Source organism: Pipistrellus hanaki (genome assembly GCF_964339955.1).
Source record: "Pipistrellus hanaki genome assembly, chromosome: 8".
In the NCBI taxonomy this organism is placed as follows: Eukaryota; Metazoa; Chordata; class Mammalia; order Chiroptera; family Vespertilionidae; genus Pipistrellus; species Pipistrellus hanaki.
Window position 1 is genome coordinate 84,439,045 of NC_140510.1, and position 22,106 is coordinate 84,461,150.

Below are 22,106 nucleotides of genomic sequence, written 5' to 3' on the forward strand. Positions count from 1 at the left end.
ATGTGTGTGCACATGTGTGTGCGTACACGAGTGTCTGAACACCAGGGCATGGGGCAGCCTGGTTTCTGGCAGAGAGCTGGCCAACTCCAAGGAAACCGAGGCCAGGCCTCATATCCCCAAGTCAGAGGACGCTGGGAGTGGTGCTGACCCCACACGTCAATGGGAAGGAAGGCTGCAAAGGGGTCTTCCCCCTCCCCAACCCAGACCTCAGCATGAGCACAAGCCCAGGCTGCCAACTTGTGTCCAGGAAGGTCTGGATAACCCACCACCTCTGGGCCCCGCCCAGGACCAAGGGGTCCTCCGAGTCCCCACTCCTCCCGCTGGCCTCCCCACCGCCTCCCTTCCTGCCAGAGCCACTCACCGCCCTTGGGATGCAACAGGATCTCTGCCGGGTTGTGGGGTTTCAGGCCCAGAGCAGACAGGGGTGTCTTGGCCAGACCTGGCGGGGAGCGCACTGTGTGGGAAAGAAGAGGGGAGGCATGGGGGTGAGCCAGGAGGTGCAGGGGAGGAGGGCAGGAGGGAGGGTCTTTGACTCCCAGCCAAGCGTGTCCCTTGCACACACCCTCCCTCCTGCCCTCCGCCTCTGCCCTCTCTCCCAGCCCTGTGCATGGGTGAAACCTCTGCCTTATTCTCCCCTCCCCCTCCAGGGCACCCAGGACTGACCAAGGGGGGAGAGAGAAAAAACGGGAGCGTGAACAAGTGGTAAAGCCCCCATGGGTGAGGGCTTGTTGGGGAGGAATGGGCCGCAGGAGCGGGGACAGAGGAACCAGTCCCAGCCCAGGAGTGCTGCTGCGGCTACACTGCCCTGCCCTGTCTGGTGTTCCTCTGCAGTGCGAAGGTAAACTGAGTCGGGATATGGTATCCCTGTCCCAGCCTTGCCTCTCCACCTTGAGAAAATTCTTCCTTTCCCTAGGCCATGATTTAACATACATGCAGGTTTCTTTGGCTATCTGATTTTTCACATGTTATTCCCTCTTCCTCCTCCTCTTCTCTCCTCCCCATCCCCCCGACATATAGTCTTTCTAAGCCAGGAACTTAGATGGACTTAGAGAACAAAGGAAAATGGAGCGTCCAGAGGGCACATCCTGTCATGAACAGACGGAGGAGAAGGGGTCAGTGGAACCATGCCAACCCTGAGAGCCCAGGCCAGCGACAGCCAAAGGTCTTTGACTCCCAGCGAAGCGTGTCCCTTGCACACACCCAGGCAGAATTTCTCCGCATGGGGCCCTCTGTTCCCCAAAACCTCAGTGTTCTAGAAGAGGCAGAAGCCCGATCTCCACAGTCCTCGGGCCAGAGCACCAGCTCCCTGCACTAACCTCAGGTCCCTCCGGAACCACATGTCCAGGTCAGAAGTGTCACGTAACACACAAGGTCAGAGAGGGCTGCCGGGCTTTGTCCCACCAGCCAAGGAAGAGGCCAGACTTGGAGCTGATCTACCGAGAGACTGTTACACCCAGTCACGAGATTTCTCAATGGCGGCTGCCATGTATCCTAACACATCTCCAAGGAGAAGCAAGAGAAAGAGCTCTGTGTCTGCTATCCCGGTCATCAGACGCCTGCCAAGGCCATGAGCTCTGAGGACACGCAGCCACACGGATCCACCAGGCAAGGCTGCCTGACCCACACCCACAGCCTCAACAGACTAGCTGTGGCCCTCAGTTGTCCGGGACCCTTCAAAGCAGCTCTGGGACTCTCTCTGGCCCCTCCTCCCTTTCCCAAAAAACAGTGAGATCTACAGGAAACCAACAAAAAATACCATCTCTCAAGGCAAGTAACATATATAACGTGTCTGTGAGAATAATGAAACATCACAGGGCTCTGGTGGGTAGCCCACTCCTGCACTCCACCTCACTTTGTCCTCAGATGCCCACAAGATAAATACATCAGAAGGGACAACTGTGTACAAACACACAGCCGGGCATTGGGTAGGTCTAGGCTTGGGGTCTGTTGGTCCCTCCTTCTCCCTTTACACACATGCACAGAAGTGTCTTCCCATCGACACTTATCAAGCACATATCAATGTTTGTCACCCAATAATGGATTTCCATGCCCAGCTTCAGAGGCCAAGAAGAACCTGAAGGCTCTGCAGGCCGCAAGTGTGAGAGGTTTCTCTCCTTTCCCCTCATGCATCTCCAGCTCCCTCCTTGCTCATGTCCCAGTCTGCAGGACCTGGCCCTTCTCTGAGGCGGACCAGTGGGTGGCCTAAAGCCAGGCCAAGCTTTTGTTTTGGGGAGAATTCCTCGCATTTCTCCGCCTCTGCCCTCTCTCCCAGCCCTGTGCATGGGTGAAACCTCTGCCTTATTCTCCCCTCCCCCTCCAGGGCACCCAGGACTGACCAAGGGGGGAGAGAGAAAAAACGGGAGCGTGAACAAGTGGTAAAACCCAACCCAAGCTCAGCCTACAGAGCTTCCGTCCCAAACAGGAGGATGGCCAAGATCTTACTGTTTGGACCGATAGAGAAGTAGAGTATGAGTGAAGGTGAAGGGTAAGGCCAGGGACAGAGACTCCATGGAGTCATAAAAGGCCACAGAGCTGCCTCCTGAATAGATCGCCCAGGGCTCCCACTGTCCAATAGGGTCACCATGAGCCACACGGGGCTACTAGGAAGAACTTGCAATGTGGCCAGTCTGAAATGAGAGCTGTACACACCCTGATTTCAAAGATTTGGTGTGAAACAGGAGCACAAAATATCTCAATATCTACCATTCCATGTTGAAATGATAATATTTTAGGTCTCTGGGGTTAAATAAAATCTATTATTAAAATCTGTTTCACTGGTTTCTTTTTATATTTTTTAGAGACTGAAAAATGCCTCATTACTATTTTTATAGTGATTTACCTGTTGAGATGATAATATTTTGGATACTTGGGGTTAAGTAAAAAAGATCATTAAACTTAATTTCTCCAGTTTCTCGATATGTTTTTTAAACTTGGCTATTTAAAAAGTTTAAATAATAAACGTGGCTCGTGTTAGATTGCCTTTGGACTGCACTGCTCTAGGGAGAGCCACGGCCTCCAGTCATGACGTCGGCCTCCCGCACACTCCAGAGAGCAGGCAGCACAGGTTCTGGTGGAGCGAGGGCCTGGTTCTGGTGGCAGCCACCAGGAGAACGCAGAGCCCAGCCTGCTCTCCTCCTCACACCCCTCCCCTCTCATGGGGCAAATGCCTAGATAGCTTGGGCCCAGCCCAGCCAACCCATCCCAGAGCAACACCAGCCCCCGCTCTTCTGCAAACCCAGGCCTTTCCCGGGGACCACTGGAGTCTTCCCAGCCCAGTGTTGTTCCTTCCCTGCTTTCCCACAAAGCGTTTCTCCAAGCTCCTCAGCACCACAGAGAGGAGCACTGTCTCACTCCTGCGCTCATCCAGCCTTCTCTGTGGGTGGAAACCCCTCTGCCCTATAGGGATTTGCCTCTCTGGTGAGTGCATCGGGGGTGCAGGCTACATGCTCCTGCCTGCAGGCCACAGATGGGAGATAGGGGATTCGGTCAGCCTACGCATGCGTGGCCTTTCTTTCCTTGACAGACACTGAGTGGCGGGCCCGGATGCACACAGAAATGGGCATTAGAAGCAAGAAGGCCAAAGGTTGTCCTGCTCATCACAAAAAGTCACTTTAGCGTACGGGGTGTTTTGGATGGAGGATGCAAAGTCTCAACACCTAGGAAAACAAAACACCCGGGAGCCCAGGGGCCCCCACATCAGTCGGTGGGGCCCTAAGACTCCGTTGCTGCCTCTGTAGATGTGGGGGTGTGGACCACAGAAAAGAAGGGAAATGGGAGTGGAAGGGAAAGTGACTTGAGCCACAGGGTGATTAGGGTCAGACGATGGCTCTGCGCAACTCTGCCAGCACCCCCCACCCCAAACCTGGGGTGCTTCCAGAGGCAGGGGCTGAGATGGGATCCAGGGGACCCAAGGAAGACAGGCTTAGTGGGGATCGCTTACCCCCACTGGGCGGTGGGCTGGACGGAGCGGTTCCCTCCATCTCTTCGAAGGCCTCTTTGTAGCTGTGCAAGTGGGGCTGTGGGAGAAAAACACGGGGAGGAAAGGGGGTACACTAGCAGCCACAACCTTGAGAAGGAGGTGTTTCCCCATTAACCAGGCCACAAAGCCCCTCGCCAACCCAGCCCTCCACCCCTGCCAGGTGAACAGAGATCCAAGGCAGACTGCCCACATTCGTGGCCCCTACAACCCCTGGTAGCCAAGAGAACGGAACATGGTGATTTTGCCAGGCCATCTGTAAGGCACAGGCAGAATTCAGGAGCACCTGCTTTGGAAATATTTCAAACCGGGCAGAGGTGAAGGGCTGGGGGACAGGGGACACGGGTCCAAGCAGAAGGCAGGAGAGGAAAGATGTCCAAGTGCCGTTCATGTCCAGGATGACTCAGCCTGGATTTTATCAGACATGGACTATTCGCATCAGAACCTTCCAGAGTACACGTTGAGCATGCAGGTTCCCCATCCCAGAGCTAACATGCTGGAACCTCTGGAGGTGGATTCAGGAGTCTACATTTAACAAACTGCCGGTGATCATTATCCACGTTGAAGTTTAAGACCCAATGCCCCAGCCTTAACCGATGTGGCTCAATGGATACAGCATCGGCCTGTGGACTCAAGGGTCCCAGATTTGATTCTGGTCAAGGGCATGTACCTTGGTTGTGGGCACATACCCAGTGGGGAGTGTGCATGAGGCAGCTGATCGATGTTTCTCTCTCTCTCTCTAATTTTTCTAACTCTCTGTATCTCTCCCTTCCTCTCTGTAAAAGAAAAAGGAAAAAAAAAAAAAAAATATATATATATATATATATATATATATATATATATATATATATATATATATATAAAAGACACAATGCCTCCAACCTCAAACCACTGAAATATGTCAGCAATGCAAAGGTTTGGGCATTGAAGTTATATCTCCAGGGGAAACCCTATGCCTAGAAAGGGCTCAAAAACACCTTGTCAGGCTGTATGATCTGGTTTGAAGTTCACAGACTGTGGTCCCTGTGTCACACCCGGATCCTTACCAACCTCTCGGGGAGCTCTTCAGGAGTCAAGAAGGGAACTCAATCTCAGTGTTAATGGAAGCCGCAGGGACATAAAAGCTATTTAGGGAAGGAAATGGAGCTCCAGGTTCCACATGCGGGAACCCTGGGTGAGGATGCGGGGAGGAAAACAATCACCAGCTTACAGACAAGTCCATGCTGCCCGATTGACCATCATGTTGCTGGGGCATTCAGATGGGCTCTGCTACTTTCTGTGGTCCCAGGATGTGGCCTAAGGACTCACCTCTTTGGGCCGCCCTCCAGGATTGAGAGCAATCGTGAGAGCCAGCTCTGGGGACACGCACTGGACTGGGGAGCGCACCCCAGGACTCCGGGGGGATGAGGGTTCTGGAGACTGGTTCTCATACTGTCCGTCGCTGGCTGCCCGCCTCCGGAGAAGGGCTGGGGGCTCTGCAGGCTGCTGCTTCTCCCGAGCCTGGACCCCTGGGAGGAATGGCAGGGCAGAGAAGGCCATGAGCATATCGTACGAGAAAGGACCGATGGGGCCTGATTCCCCGGAGGAGACAGTGCACTCTCAGGGACCATGCTGGAGCTGGGCCTGCCTCTCCTCTGCACCCCCACCCCCCGCCTCCCTCTGCCCACACCCTGCAGGGCGGGGGACCTGCTTCAGTTGGGCTGGCCTTCACCAGGAATCTACTCCGCACAGGGCTGGGGCCCAGAACACAAAGGACTGATACAAGAAACAGATGTCAACTCCTTCCAAGGCCTGGAGGCAGAGGGCCAGGGCTTCCAGGCAAATGAGGGAAGGTGGAGGGAGGAGAGACAGTCTCCAAGGCGACTGATCAACCAACAAGCAACATCAGGCCCATGGGGAAGGACTTTTGGAAAGAGTGCATAATGCATCATCTTGCAAATGATGCTCCCGAGAAGGAACAAAGAAGTGACTAAGTCCTGTTATAAAGTCTCCAGCCCAAACTGGCCCCTAGAATACTGCTGAACTGCTCCAGGGTTCCCCAACCTCATCTAGTACACTTCTGGAACCTCTTACCAGCTTCCCTTATGCCCGACCTTAGCTGCCCACCCCTTTCTTGCTCCCCAAATGGTCCAAGTTCCTACCCTGCCCCTCCCAGCAGAATAGCCTGCAGAGCTGGAGTCGTGAGCTCCATCTGCTTTTCTGTTCTTCCTTCCATTCCTCAGGCCTGGGGATGTTGTTAACCCCACCCTCCTTCCCTCCCACTCTCTCTTCCCACAGCTGGGCTGAGGCACGGAACACATTGCCTCACCGAGCTGGCTCCAGAATCCTAGAAAACGTACCCCCGAGTCCCAGAGACCAAGATCCAAGCTGCTGGTCATGATCAGCTGGTGCCAGCTCTCAGCCCTGCCCTCACCCCAACCCCCAAGAGCAAGGAGGTGCCGGGACTTACCAAAGGTCACATGGGACTGAGACCCTGGCCACACCAGCCCCATGCCAGCACACCTGGGAACCCTGTCCCATGGCACATGTGCACACATACACAGACACCTCTACACACATACACGTACACGCACCACACACACACACACACTGCTGGCCCCTAGGAAAGTGCTGATGCAGCTAAGCAGCAATCACCCTCCTTCAGATTGAATCACCTACCACCCAGAATGGGGTCTGCACACCACGGGCGGCCTCCCAGCTCCCGTCTGGCACGGCCGCGGAGGCTGCCATGAGCAGTACGTGCTGGGAAGCCTTCCTACCTGCCATGAATAGTAGGCTGCCTGCTGCCAACTCCAGGGACGGGCACATACACACATGCACACAGACACACTCCAACACACGCAATCATATTTGCCTGTAGTTAGGGGCCCCATCTGGCACACACACTCACAGACGCAAAAGATACCCAGTGGTGTTTCGAGTCTACATGCGGAGCTATTTATTGTTAGAGGGCAGCCTGCCTGCCACCTCAGCTAAGAGAGAAGAGCCCAAATGGGGCCAATAATCTGGACTCACAAACTGCTTTACTTAAATAAGCCCCTCACTTTGAGGTGCCCTGACTTTCGGAATAGAAACTTGGGGATCATATCATCCTAACCAGGGGCCCGATGAAAGATGGGGTGCATCTCCAAAAGTCCAGAGCAGCGCACAGGACCCCACTGCATACCAGGCCCTCAGCCCTCAGAGCAGCCGCCTGCACCTCCCACCAGGGGTAGCGGGCGCCCCTCCCCTGGGCTGGGCTTCTCTCTCTCCCTCTGAGCCCTCTTCCCCTCAGTCTTACTGGGCGCTCGGTTCAGAACTACTGCTGGTTTCATTCCTGGCAAAAACATCAGAGAGAAACAGACATAGCCATTGATTTTCTAATAATAATTGTGACAAAGGAGGCCCATTTGGAAAAGGCTCTCGGGGGTTGGAACTGGGTTCAGCCCCAAGGTTAGCAGAAATGCATTAGGGCCGGTTTCAGTTCCGGCCGGCCCAGCCCCGCAGCCTCTTCCTGGCAGGTCCCTGGGCCTCGGTGAGGAGTGGCCAGTCTCCCCGTGTGGGATCTGGTGTCTGCCCTTGAAAGTGGGTCTGCTGGAGGCACTGAATTTCACAGAGGAACAAGAGCCTTCACCCCAGGATGCCCATGACAACCTCCATGTTCAGGGGGTTGCAATGCCCGGAGGCAGGCTGGGCAGCTGGAGGAGCTTACCGACTGTGGAGGGCGGGGACCCTCCCAGAAGGCCGTCGGACACCTGAGAGCCATCTCCCCTCCTCACGGCCCCTCTCCGGTGCCACCAGAGCAGCACGTGGGGCGTGGTCTGTCCAGAGGCAGAGGGACAACCAGAATGCCCTCCACAGAGCTGGGGCGCTCAGAGGAGCCTGCCTCTGCAGGAGGGGAAGACCCCGCATTCCACTCCCATGGGACAGCCCCTCCCCCGCAGAGCGCCCCACGGCACCAGTGCCAGCCAGGGCCTCTCACATTCTTTGAACACAGTGTCTCACTGTTGTCCCCCTTGGCAGGCCCAGATCTGCCCCTCGGTGCCCGGAGAGCCATGTTCCCTCTCTCTTGTCTGTCCCGATGGGAGGGGAGCTGAAGCTGGGCGGAGGGAGAGAAGAGAGCCCCATTGTTCCCCAGCCAAGCTGGGCCGTCTGGACACAGGCTAACAGCCAGTGTCAGGGAGAGAACAGCCCTCCCTCACGTCCTGGAAACGGACCGATAGTAAAAATAGGCCTGCTCCCCCACTCACCCCCAGGCCTTTCTGTCTCCAGGGCCCTCTCTCCCTCAGGGCCACCATGCCTGTGTGCTCCACTCTGCACGCACACAGGCACCACGCACATACACGTATACACACACGTGTGTGCACACAGAGCCTTCACCCAACAGGAACAGCGGGAGGCCAGGGTCACCCTCAAAACCTCTCGTCAGCCCCTTCATACAGCAATCACGTGTTCTTTAGGATAACGATGGGCCACACTCAGAGCCCTTTGTCATCCTCTCAGGGATCACACACCATGGGCACTGGGCCTTCCCCACCGCCTGCAGGACAGGGGTCACTTCAGCCGAGGGCCTCCACACGAGCTGCCAGATCTGAAGAGCAGGGCACCGGAACAGCCCCATTTCCCAGGGGTCCTCACTCGGCTCCCCGGGACAGTACTGAGCTTGGGAGCAGCTGGCTGCAAGGTTCCCCCCTTAAGTGGGCTGGACCTAGGACACTAAATCCACCTCATCTAGCACACACACACTCATATTCTCACACACACACTCATACACACACACACACACACACACACATGCACACACAAACACGCACTGCAATTCTGGGGCTGTAGTTCTAACACCATCAATACACATCCTCTGGTAGGGTCCGGCCCTGACCGCCCTTGGCCCCACAGACAAATATCCCCAGCGTCAGGCTTCATCACAGGCCTTCCCTTCAAACCCATCCTGGCCGCTTCCACCCCACAGACCCAGCTCTTCCTTCCAGCCTTCCGATTTCCAGAAGACTGGGTTCCTCAGCTCCAGGTGGCGGGGCAGGTCCGATGGCATGCCGGGGCTCTGGAAGTGAGGGGATCCGGGAGGCCACCTGCTGGGCCAGGGCACCAGAAAGCCACACGGCGATCACACTAGCAGCCCCAGGGCAAGCCATGCCAGCTCCCCTCAGGACAGGCCCACCACCCCAGAACACCCCGAACCCCAGGTCCAGCTGAACCCTGCACTCCCCACCACTGGGCCGAGAAAAAAGAGGAGGGAGAGGAGAGGAGGCAGACAGGGGCATTCTGCTAGAGCCATCTCCCCATTTTCCATGGACTGGAAGAAGGGAGGTCCAGGAAATACAAGATATTACCATTGGGAGTCAACTGTGGCCACCACCCCCTAATAAGCCTTTTCCCAGAACTAGTCAAGGTCACGGCATCTTCTCTTGGACCCAGGCCTGTGGCTCCGAGGAGCAGGAAAAGAATAAGGTGACTTGCAAGGTCCCCAGGTCTAAAAGGCTATAGGCCCATTTGTCAAGAGACCAAGGTAGACATAGTGAACCCCATCACTCTCAAACTGAGCAATCTGGCCCTTGGGGAAGGGTCCCCCATGTTGGGAAGCAGGGCAGCACTCCATTTTTCACGTGGGGGAGCTTAGCTCTGAGTAATGAAGAGACTTGCCCAGGGTCACAGAGGTGATCACATCAGACCCAGGACCACACCCAGGGCTTCTGGCTCTTGGCCGTGGGTATCGGAGATTTGGAATGAGGTCACAGTGGTGCTCTGTGCCCAGGGAGTGCTATTCTCAGGAATGGACAGAGCGGTAGGGGCTGGGCACCGCTCTTTCCTGCTGAGGCCCCAGATCTGGTGCTGAGCTCCCTCTTGTCCACAGGGAGCCTGAGAGTTAGTCTCCTTACCCCAGACCCTGTTCCTAGCAGGTAAGGCCAAGGCTGAAAGCATCAGGCCTGTGTCCATGCAGAAGTGGGAGCATTCACTCATGCAGAAGGAGGGAGGGAGGACAAGTGGGCAAGGAGAGAGATGGGTACAGTGAGAAAAGGAGAGAGGGGCAGCAAGAATAGGAAAGAAATGGAAAGAAGAGAACAGAAGGAGAAGAAAAGTGAGGAGGAGATGGGAAAATAAGGAGAGGAAGAAAGTGGCAAGAGTATGGAAGCAATAGCTCATGAAGGAGGAGGGGAAGAGAGAAACCGAGAGCTGAGATGAGGGCCATGGAGTTATAAAGGAGAGAGGAGAGGAACCAACCAGAGAGGGAGGAAGATCGGAGCCGGTGGAGAGGAGGGCGCCAGTAGCTGACATTTAGCCCAAGATCCTGCAATCTGGCATTGTATGCTGCCCACACCACCCCGGGGGAGCCGGCAGGGAGGGGAGGCAAGCAGGAAGGGAAGGGATGACACCAGGCAGGGAAGGCACCACACCCATAGCACAGGGGACAGGTGGACATGGGACAACGAAGAACGCCAGGAACAAGGCATTAAACAAGACAAAACAAAACAAAAACAAAGAGAAAATCAAATTAGTTGGTGTTCTGGTCACACTCTGGAGGGAAGAGGGAAGGACGTCAGGTAAGAAGAGAGGATGGATCTAGGATCTAATTTCTCCAAAGGGCAGACAGACCTGCTGTTCAGCAGGTCACCATGTCCCTCTAATTTCTAACCCAGCCTGGGCCCAGGAGACTTCAGTCCTGTTGTCCCACGCGTCACCTGCCCCTCACCGTCAGCATGGCCCCATCCTGGGTCCTCTCTCCTCTCATGGGCACCTGCCTCTTCCTGGATTCAGCTGTGACCATGCCAGGCTGAGTCCAAGGGCCATACTCCCTGGCATCCAAGCTTTGTTCTTCCATCACACCTACCTGCTCTGTGGGACTTTCTACTCCTCCCCAAAGCTGCTGGGCACCACTGCCAAGTCCTTAAAGTGAGCCTGCCTGGATGCACTGTGAGGATCTGCTGGGTCATCCTTTCATTCACCCCAGCTGACTCCCAAGCCACCTTCACACCCATGGCCTCCTAGTGACCACTATCACTGGCTTCCCAGGATCCACGCCCTTCCAGCTTTCCTCCACACTTCAACAGCTGCTCCACAGCAGTTCCTCTGCTGAATCCTTCTATGCCCCTAACTGCTACATATGGGAGACACCAGATGCACTCCTGATACCTCTCCTCTACCTGTGCTCACGCCCTAGGTGACGGCAGGCAGCGGCATGCTTTACGTGATAGCCACATAATGTTACTCTCACATTTCTAAGCTCTGTCCGCTCCCCCTGAGACTCCTGACTCCTATGTCCCACCATCTTGGATGTTTTGTGGGCATCTCAAATATAACATAGCAAAAGTCACACTTACGATATCCCCTCTAAGCCAGCTCTTCTTATATCCGTACCCATCTCAATAAAGACCAACTCCATCCTTTAGTCGCTAAGGTAAAAAACCTTGACTTTCCTATATCTGTATCTATCCTTTATTGTTTCATGAAGAGGCATCTCACCTCCTGATCTCTTTGTCTTACATCCCATTGCTGGTCTACCTATAAGTTTTAATGACTCCACCTCAAAAATATGCCTACCATCTTGATCCAAATCAGCAGTCTCCTAACTAGTCTTCCTCCTTCCATCCAGGCCACACTGATCCTTTTTGAACAAACCAGATGAAGTCACTATTCTGCCCAAATCCTTCCTAAGGCTCCTCACAACACAATGGGCAAAAGCCAAAGTTGATATGATCACCTACAAGGCCCATGTAAGCTGGCCCTCATTCCCATGATCTCTCTGACTTCATGTCCCACTACATTTCCCATAGCAGGTATCCTCCTGCCACAGGGTCTTTGCACGTTCCCTTACCACCAAGAAAAGCCATCCTTAACCGTCCTATAAGAAGTGCAACCACCCACCCACCCTCAACCCTTCACTGGCACTTTTCTGCTTTATCTCCATGGCACTTACCACCCATCTGGCATATTATATATGTCTTTGCTTATTTGTTTATTGTCCAACGCCACCATGAAGGCAAAGATTTTTCTCTGTTTACCACCATTTCTCAAGAGCCTAAAATAGCATGTAGCATAGATTAGGGGTTCATATTGGATGAATAATCCAAACGGAGGGTTCTCAATTCAAGCTCTCAGAGCTTGACACCAGTATCCCCTATATCTGTATCTATCCCTCATTATTTCATGAAGAGGTATCTCACCCCCTGGATGAGCCTAATTTATCCATGTAGGCTCCTAAGCCTATCTCCTTTTACTTTCTTAGAGACCTTATTCTATCAATTTCTTTCTTCCTCTTATCTTTTTCTTCTTTACATTCTCTTTTTTCCTATATGTACAAAAAGTTCTGAATATCTTGCTACCCTCTTTAGCTGCCATCCTCTCTCCTTTTATCACAAAACCACTCAGAAGAGTAGTTGACATGCTTGTCTACACTCCCTCCCCACTCACTCAATCCCTCAGTCTGGCTTCTATCACCATCACCCTACTGAAAATATGCCTTTGAAAATCCTGAGGCCACCTTATTGGCAAGCCCAGTGCATTTTTCTCAATGCTCCTTCTCATGACCTCTCTACAGTGACATTGCTGCCCTCCCCCACTCCTCCTCCTGGAAACCCTTTCCTATCCTGACTTCTGTGATGACCCACAGTCCGCATCTCCTCTCACCAGCATGAACATTCATTCTCAGTGCACTGTATGGCCTCCATTCCCATCATGGCTATTTTACCCTACGTTCTTTTCTCTCCATGCCTAGTGGCATAAATATATCATCTATGCCCAAAGCTTTACATTTCACCTTTGTGAGGATGACTCCAAAATCTATAGCTCTTTCAGACTCCAATTTTGGATATTTAATTGCCTTTCATACATCTCTACCTAGAGGCTCTACCATCACCTCAAACTCAGCATGTTTAACCCTGAAGTCTTCATCTTGCTCTCTCTCATAATTCCTGGATTGTTAATGGAACTATCATTCTATTTATATTCATGGAACTGCAGAATTCTCTCTGATGTCTCCCTTTCCCTCACCCACTACATCAAATCAATTTGCAAACACCCACTTCTTACACAGCATCCTTGGGATTCATCTCTTCTTCTTCATTTCCATGGTCAGCACCTTGATCCAGTCCCCATACCCAAGCTATCTAATATGCTCCTATATCTCCCAACTCGAAGTATCTCCTAAACTACAGCTTCCTAAACTACATCTCAGATCATGGCATACTCTCCCAATTAAAATACAGTTTCCTACACTTCCACTAAGTAAGGTTCAAGCTCTTTAGTCTGGCTTTTAAGGCCAACCAGAGGCAGGACCCAAGCTACCGTTCTTGACGGCTATGTTTTTCTGTCTTCACTGTGAAACCTCTTTCTCCAATGACCCTATTCACTTTCCAAAATCCTACCCATTGTCCAAGCTCTGTTTAAAACCCACACTCAAAACAGAACCACTTCAGTCTCTCTCGCTGATGGTGATATCTCCTTTTACCTCAATCCCGCAGAACTTTCTCCATACTTCCCTTATTACTAATGACTTAAATGTTCCAGTTCTCTTTTCCTCTTACTAAACTCTAGACTCCTTAAGGATAAGATCCACATCTTGCTTCCAACGTGCATTGAAATCTCTATCTCTAGAGACATTTGAGATCAGTCTAGTCACAGAACTGGGATCAGAAGATAACTTGATTGGACTCACCAACTCTGACTCTTATTTCTTTTTCTTGTCTTATTGCACTGGCTAGGACATCCAATACAATGTTAAATGATAGTGGTGATAATGGGTATGCTTACTTTGTCCTGGCTGTGATAATATTTCTAATGTTTCATAAGAAAGTATAGTGTATGCTACAGGTTTCTAGTACATACCTCTTATTAAATTAAAAAAAAAAACTACATCATTATTCTCTGAAATATAAGCTGAAATAAAACATAAGAAGTTGTTGAATTAAAGTGGTATGAACCAGGGACATAATACAGAGCATGGAGGATAGCCAAGTAGGAAAATGAAGACCTGAGGGAGAAAAGCCAGGAGAAACTAGATCAAGTTCATGGCCATGAAGACGTTCTCCCTCAGATCTGAGCTTCCTGGGTTACTCATGTTAAAGCTTATGTTCCAGCTTCTTATGGAATTTGAATGAGCAGAAAGACGTGATGCTGGAAATTTATCCTCCCTGGCTTCTGGACTATTCTGCACATTAATCCTGCCTATGTGCCTTTATCTACATTTGCATGGCAAACATCCTGAAGAGCTACTAAGGATCCGCTGACATAAGAAACACTGTTCCTGATGGGCACGGACCAGAGAGACCCCTTTACAGGCCTGGAAACCAGGTATAACTGCCCCTCTATGCATATCATCCCTTCTCCTGAGTCATACACAGTTGATGGAAGAAATGGGAGCAGAGATGTGCCAATAATATCACCCTTTCCTATCATTCTTGGCAGCCAAAGACTGAGCAACTACGAGATAAAGAGGTTGAACATCAAGCCCTCAGAAGCTAGTAGGAGAGAAAAGGCTGAGGGGAGATGCACTACAAGATGGGCATCCTTCCTGAAACATTCAGGTATGCCTTCCTCTTGAGCACGCTCCAGGAGAGCTATACAGAAGAGTTTTGTTAGGGGGAGGTAATTCATCTTGTTCCCCAGAGGAAAGTCCTCTGGATCCTACCCTTCATTAGGCTAAAAATGTGACAATTCCTCAGGCCACTACCCCAATTCTGTAAAATATTGGTAGAGCTTCGTTCCCCTCCCTGCAAAAAACCAGGAGGAAAAGTCTGGACCACTCCCATGGAGTCCTTCTTTCACTGCTAGGGTTACAGAGCTACTTACCCTGTGTTTTGGTTTTGTCTCTTGGGTAAAAGCAATGATGCGCTGCTAGACTAGCTCTCTAGGGGAGAGCCCCAATTGCCAGTTTCAATGGTGTAACTTCTTCCATTATGGCCAATTTCAAGTTATGGACAGTTGAGCTGGGGACTGTGCTCTGCTCTGGGTGTCCATGCCCCCGCACCCAGGGCCCCGCCCATTAGCCAGCTGGCCTTCTTCCCCAAACCCACCATCCATCCCCAGCAAGGGTGTCTCCCTCTCCTTGCAGCTGGCATGGTGACTCAGCTTCCCATAAATTTAGGAAAAAGGGGTGAAGAGCAGAGTCAGCTGCCCAGATTGCTCTTCTCCTCCATGAGCTTCTACCACTCTGTCAGCCAAGGAATTGTACACTAGCCCTCCGCCCCCAGCCCTAGTCTCTGGTTCACACCTGCCTGGGTTTTAGCTTCACAACAAATCAGCCCATAGGATTCTCCACACGGTTTGACTTCCCCCATGGAATGGTCATAGGCTTAGGCCAGTGGAAAGGAAGGGGACCCTTCCTGTCCCCCCAATATGGCCAAAACAGTCTGCCATTTCTTGCCTATATCTCCCCAATAAGCTCTTTCAGTTGCTCCACTCTCTCTCCTCTCTCCAGAAAGATAAACCCCTTCATGTTCTGATAGGAAATGAAGCTTTGTTTCTCAGTGTCTTGCTTCTCATACAAAGCTGGTCCCAAAGCGAGGACCAACAGGACAGGATAACTGGACCAGAAGGGGGACATCGGCCTCCCCGAAACAGAAATATCCTGAAAGGACCCACCAGGGTTGGACACTCAAGAGCCCAAGGGCGTCAGGATACCCTCTCAGGTTTTGTTATGCCCAAGAGGGAATTTGGGTCTATAGAGACCTCCCTCTAGCCTTCTCTGTGCCTTCCCTAAGAAACTGAAGTCTGAGTACAGACAGCACTACAGGCAGTTACAGAGGCCTCTCTCCTTAGAAGATATGTACTCCAGCTCTACAAAGTCACTACCTCCAGGAAGCTCCCGATTGTCCTAGCTGATAAGCCTTGCTTTTCCCAAGCTCTGGAGCTTTGGTTTCCACCTCTGTTGTAGCACACATTGCACTCTGTTAGAATTACCTGACCCTCACTAGACTGTAAGCTCCTAGAGGACAGGAACTGAAAGACACTGATCTTTCCATCTCAATGCCTGTTTGGAGCCTAACGAACAATGAATGCAAGAAGGGATGGCTAGTGTGGGCTCCTGCCAGCCTCTTTTCCAGACCAAACCAGTGTCTGCTGAGGTGTGATGGCTCTGCCTGTACCTTCCCAAGCTAGACCAACTGAGACCAACAAGGGAAGATGTGGAAGGAATAAAGAAGGGATACCCAGCACAATGGTCCCTGAGGCTCTTACCTGCTACCCTGTGGGCCACCAGCCCCTCCAGGTTCAAGGGCTCCTCCTCCGGAGTTCGGGATGGGTCTGAAGTCGCCTCCTTTGGTGGGAGCTGAGGCTGAGCGGTGAGGCCAGGGAGAGAGGCGGGGGGCTGCTGAGGCCCTGGAGGGCTGTGGTTGCTTGGAAGGAAAGCAGGCAAGGAAGAGGAGGCAGCTGGGCTCTTTGGACGGTAGCTCTGGTTGGGCCCAGCCTGATAATCATAAGGTGAGTAAGACCTGCCCTGAGGGACGGGCTCCAGGGAGGCCCGTGGGGCTGGCTCAGGGGTTCCCAAGGAATGCCCACTGGGGATGTAGCCAGATCTGGACTGGGTCAGCGGATGGGTCTGGTAGGAGGAGCCGGAAAGAGGCTGAGAAGAGAGTGGGGAAGCCCCAGGCCAGGCCCCAGGGACACTCTGGGATTTGTGCAGCGGGGCGGCAGCCGAGGATGGCTCTAGGTCCAGCATCAGCATGTTGAGGGCTTCGATGGACTGCTCGATCTCCTGCTGCGAGGCTGCCCTCGGGAACTCAGGGAGGCCAGGCGTGGGCGTCTCTGCCAGTGGCTGGGGGCCGGGCCTGCTGGGCCGGACACTCTCCAAGTGGGCTCTTTCCTGCTGGCGAGGAGGCAGGTGAGGCTGCTGCTGCTGCTGCTGTTGCTGCCAGGAATTGAGGCCCCTCTGCACAGCCTCCCGACTGCTTCCCCCCCGGGCTGGTGCTGGGGGCAGCTGGGGCTCCGTGTCCGGGAAGGACTGAGAGCGGAACATACTGCTGGGGTCGTGGCCATAGTGGGAGGTGGCCACTTGCTGTGCCCAGGCGGGGTGGGGGCCCTCCCGCTGGTAGCCAGCTAAGCCCTCCTGCGCAGAGTAGGAGGGCCGCATGGGAGCCACGTGGCCCGCATGGGCAGGCACTGCCCGGCTGGCAGACTCATAGGGGTAGCCCCCACCATTCACCATCGGCTCCATGGCGTAGGACTTGTCCAGGCCATTGGTCAAGGGGGACAGCGCCTCCGGGTAGCCCCCCTCGCTGGTGTTGGTGATGCCATCCAGGGAGGACAGTGTGCCCATGCTGCCCACGCTGTGCCCGTCCTGGTTGGGCAGTTCATCGTCCAGAATGTCCGTCTCCCGCTCAGATGTCAACACCCCACCGTTGACGTGGACCTGGGCCGGGACGACATGGCGGCCGGCAGAGGGCACGGCAGGGCCCCCCGCCAGGCGGGACCGGAGGTGTTGGGCGTGGTACATAGCGCCCGGCTTCTCTCGTTCTAAGCCGAAGCCGCTGAGCAGGCGCTCCAGCTCACGCTTCTCCTCGGGACTCAGGGCAACAGGGGCACCGGCAGGGCCGAGGACAGGCTCATCGGTCTTGTCTGTCTTGGTGGAGGCGGTGGAGTTGCCGGAGTCGCTGCTCACGGACAGGGTGTGCTCCACGTGGTTGGGAGTGGCCGACAGGGCAGGGCGTGTGGCATTGACGGCCCCGGTGCTGCCATTCAGGGAGTCCTTCTTCTTCACCTTGGCATACAGGCTCCCGTCCAGTGGCCCCTGCGTGTGTCCCACCACCTCTGCAGAGGAAGAGCAGACGTCAGCGGGAAGCGGGGACATCTTCTCTTCTCCCGAGGAGAGGAGTGAGGGCTTCCATTCCCTGGATCCTAAAACCTCCTCTCGGTACCCCGAGACAGAGCAAGGCAAAAGGACTACAGGACCCCCCCCCCCCAGCACCCTGCTTCAGGGCCAGCCAGCAGATCTTAAGGCTGGGCAGAGGGTCTTGGGGGCTAAGTCGCCCCGTCCAAACGCCCCATCTTGCTAGCTTCCCAAGGACCTGGGAGCTCTGGACCAAAGCCAGCAGGCCCCGTGTCAAATGAGCCACATTCGCCCTTGAATGCTGGGGACGTGAAGGTTCTGGAAAGGGATTGGGGCGGGGGCGGGGAAGCATCTTGGAGATCAAGAACAAAAGGCAGAGGCTTTCACCAGGGAGAGGTGCCCCCGCCCGCTCGATGTCATTTTGTCCACAGACAGCTCCGGGCCCCCTGAACAGCGCTTTCTCTGAAAGGAAAAAGTGAGCGCCGGGTGGCTCAAGGCCAAAGGGCTGACTCAGGAGCGAAGAACTTCCCCCGTGCAGAGGAACTCAGTGATTTCACACCCTGTACAGTCAGCAGCCCGACTCCCAGCCCGAGACACACACGCACACACGCACACGCACACACACACACACACACAGACACACACGCACACACACAGACACACACGCACCTTCCCTCACTCCAAGACAAGCCCCCACTTGGCAAAAAAAAAGGTTTCTCCCAAATACTGCACAAACCCCAACCCAGACCCAGTCTCTCTCTCTCTCTCTCTCTCTCTCCCACACACACACACACACACACACACACACACACACAGAAAACCTGGCACAAAGACGAACAGAAGTCTACATGCCAACCAGTAATCACCCAAAACAAGCACCCCATGTTCACCCACATCAAATGCCCAGGTACCCCCAGCCAGAAAGCACACTGTGGGCACACATATGCAAACACAAGTAATAATAATGGGTACCATGCAGCCAACATCTGTTATGCACGGAACACTTTGCTATACACTTTACACATACGTTGTTTCTAACCCTGTGTGTTAGGGAGTGTTCTGCCTCCTATTTCAAAGATGGAGACACTGAGGTTATGAGAGGGGAAGCTATTTAATGGCAGATACACAGCACCTGGTAAAGCTGGGGTTTCATATCAGAACTCATTTAAGACAACAAACATAAAACTAAACTAACAACAGAACTTCAAAAAGCACACAATTTTTATTATTATTCTGCACTCACTGGCTCTCGTATCTCAGACATGAGTACACACACCATAGAATGAACACATGACAGGCAGCAGTACCCCAAAATAAATTCTTAAATATAAAGCCACAACCATTTCAGAAAGCACAAGCTCCTCCCAGGCCCCCGGATCAGCCCTGGGGCCAGAAGTGGCAACCTCTAAAAATAAACGCTCGTACAGAAACCCACGGCCAAGAACAAGTGGCCAGACAACCACAAAACAGGAACATCCTGATCGGCGCGCGCACACACACACACACACACACCCCACAGGTCGGCCGAATGATGCCACCCATCGAGCGGGAGCGCAGAGAGGCCCGACAAGCATCGTCCACACACACACACACACCCGGGCCAGCAGCAGAACCCAGTGACCCTGGCCAGAGTGTCGCCACAGGACTCACGGGGACGGGGCTGGTCAGAGTGGGAGAGGGGTTTGGGCTGAGATAGGTCTGGAAGTCCAGCAGCCTGGGCCTTGTGCCGGGACCCCTGTGCAGGCTGCTCGTCTGCCTCCACCCTAAGGGGTCGACACTGTCAGATGGGAGAGCCTGACCCTCATGCATGTCTCTCCAAAGAACTGGGTGCCTTGCTACACAAAAATGCATAGAAGTACTAAAGACAGGAGCCTGGAACCCACTCAGATTTCTGGGGGTGGCTCCCGGGGGAATGGGCCCCTCATACCAGTGAGTGGAAGTCTGAAGCGCTGTCTTTCCTCTCTGGGCCTGGAAAGCTGCTGACCCCACAGAAGCAGGCCCATTCCCGAGGCTGAGGCCCACGCGGCAGCCCACACCATGAGATGCCAGAATGTTCCTCCCGGGCCAGGGGTACCCTCCATACCCTACACCCCCAACCCCCCAAGTCCATGCTCACCTGCTCTGGGAAGTGGGGAAAGCACAAAGCAGAGGATGGGGTGCCCCATGCCTTCCCATTTATACTTACATGGAAGGCCAGGAGAGGCCTCGGGCGCAAATCTGAGAGTTCTCTCTCCTTCCAGAAGAGAGCAGACTCAGGCCAGTACTTCACTCGGGAGCATAAAAGAAGTGGTTTGGGCAGAAGAGCTAAGAAAGCATCCCCGAGGCTGGGAGGGAGAATTCACACTGATTCCCATCACCTGATATCCTGGCCCTGCCATTATCGATTTTGAAAATGTCAATATTAAACGGATTCTGCCGTGTAGTTTATCCCCACACGGGCTCCTGTGTGCAGCAACAAGGTCAGGAATGATAACTGCCAGGCCACGAAGGCTTGGGAAGAAAATCGAAGATGTGTAAATAGTATAATTAACTCCTGTTTGCTTCATACACATGGACAGGTCGATGTCTGCCCTCACAGAAGGCCCCGACTGCTCCTGACCGCCCAGTGCTGGCCGAATGCTCCAGGCTATTCTGCAGCCCTCACTGCCTCTGCATACGGGAGAAGCTAAGCACAGACCAGTCCTGGGTCTATCCGGGCCCTGAGAGGGCTCTGCGGTGTAACACAGCGCATGGGCAGGATCTGGGGGGCACCTGCCCCTACTCCTCCCGTCAGAGAGGAAGGTGAGTGGCCCTGCTCCCCACACCGCCTCCCCGCCCACCGCGACCACACTAAGAGCTATCTGCCAGGACCACAAGATGCCGGAACACAAGGTCGGTTTAATCTATTGTGGCAGGAAGGGCAAGAAAGAGAGGGGCGGGTAGAGCAAGGAGAAGGAGTGAGAGAGACTGGGGAAGGAAGAGAGAGAGCTTTGAGGAGGGGGAGAGCTCTAAAGCTGAGGGCCACCGGATCCGTCTCAAGTCCCAGCAGATTCCAGGAATGGCCAGTTCAGGTGAAAACCGCCTCAGATGAGGAGTGGGACAACAGCAGGAGGGGGCCGTGGGTACCGGCATGGATGACAATGGAATAGGGCTGTGGTCAGCAAACTGTGGCTTGAGAGCCACATGCAGCTCTTTGGCCCCTGGAGTGTGGCTCTTCCACAAAATACCATGGCCTGAGCTAGTTGAAGAAGTGGCGTTAGAAGAAGTTTAAGTTTAAAAAATGTGGCTCTTAAAAGGAATGTCCATCATTGTGCTGTTGGTATTTGGCTCTGTGGATTAACGAGTTTGCCGACCGCTGGGCTAAGGGAACACACCGCAGTGGAAACACCAGTTAGACAGGCAGGGGAGCAGGCTCCCAGGCCTCATGCCGTGCCAGCCTGGCCAGCTGGTCCTATGGCTGTCTCCCTGCCCACTGCTCTAGGGAAGCTGGGAAGTCCACAAATGGCTCCACTTGTTTCCCCTGAATCTGTCTCCCAGTTCCTCCCAGCAGCTGCTCCAAGCCCGGGACTCCACCCTCAATGCTGACTTCGCCTGCACCAAGGAGCCCTTCTTCCAGGGCGGCCGTGGTCCAGCTGTGCGAGTCATGCTTCTGGAGAGCTCGGAGGAACATCCCCAGCGACTGGGAAGCCGCCCTGCTCCCCGGGCTCCCTGCATGGGAGCGCGTGGGGCCAGAAGCACAGCGCAGGCCGGAGTGCACTGAAGCCACGGCCGGCCCATCCACTTCAAACAGAATGAAAGAGCTCAGAGGGAAAGTAGCGGAGGGTGGGGGTAAGGGGAAGAGATCAACCGAAGGACTGTGTGCATGCATATGGGCCTGGCCGGTGGCCATGGACAACAGGGGGGTGGGGCATATGTGGGGAGGGGTTTGGGATGGCAATGGGGGGATGAGGACAATTATGTGATACCTTAATCAATAACATTTAAAAATAAATAAATAAATAAATAAACATGGGATGCCGAGACATGGATTCAGGGCAGGTGTTTTCTCGTTCTGATGTCCATGAGAATCTCCTCTGGGGTTTGTAGATTCTGGGGCCTGATCTCCAAAGGTTTTTACTCACAGGTCTGGGGCGGGGCCAGGAGGCAGTATGTTAACTGGCTCTCTAGGGCCCCGCTGCACATGGTGGAGAACATCTTAACCAGCCCAAGGTGAAGGAGCCTGATTCTCTCACCGGCGTCCAGTGGGGAGGTTTCAGTGTGTAGATGTCAGGACAGGAGGCCCAACCGTGAAGGCTACAGGACGGCAGCCTGCTTGACTGCAAGAAAGAGGCTCCCCGGCGATGACTCGGTGAGGAGAGACCCCCTCCCTGTCCAGCAGCAGGCCTGGTTTGAACTGTG

The 22,106-nt window shown here is 53.9% G+C and overlaps 1 protein-coding gene across 15 annotated transcripts in view; it reads right to left on the bottom strand.

Moving 5' to 3' along the window:
- TNS1 (tensin 1) overlaps positions 1-22,106 on the bottom strand; it is a 220,542-nt gene that overhangs the window by 27,043 nt on the left and 171,393 nt on the right. For 10 of the 15 annotated variants that reach the window (XM_084892500.1, XM_084892498.1, XM_084892490.1 and 7 more), the window contains 5 exons: positions 16,142-17,710; positions 10,193-10,279; positions 5,285-5,484; positions 3,941-4,016; positions 362-454 (listed from right to left, as the gene is read on the bottom strand). In XM_084892500.1, coding sequence (XP_084748626.1) covers positions 362-454; positions 3,941-4,016; positions 5,285-5,484; positions 10,193-10,279; positions 16,142-17,710 — 2,025 coding nt within the window. The remainder of the gene's footprint in view (positions 1-361; positions 455-3,940; positions 4,017-5,284; positions 5,485-10,192; positions 10,280-16,141; positions 17,711-22,106) is intronic. The other 5 variants (XM_084892501.1, XM_084892499.1, XM_084892496.1 and 2 more) reach the window with 2 other exon arrangements.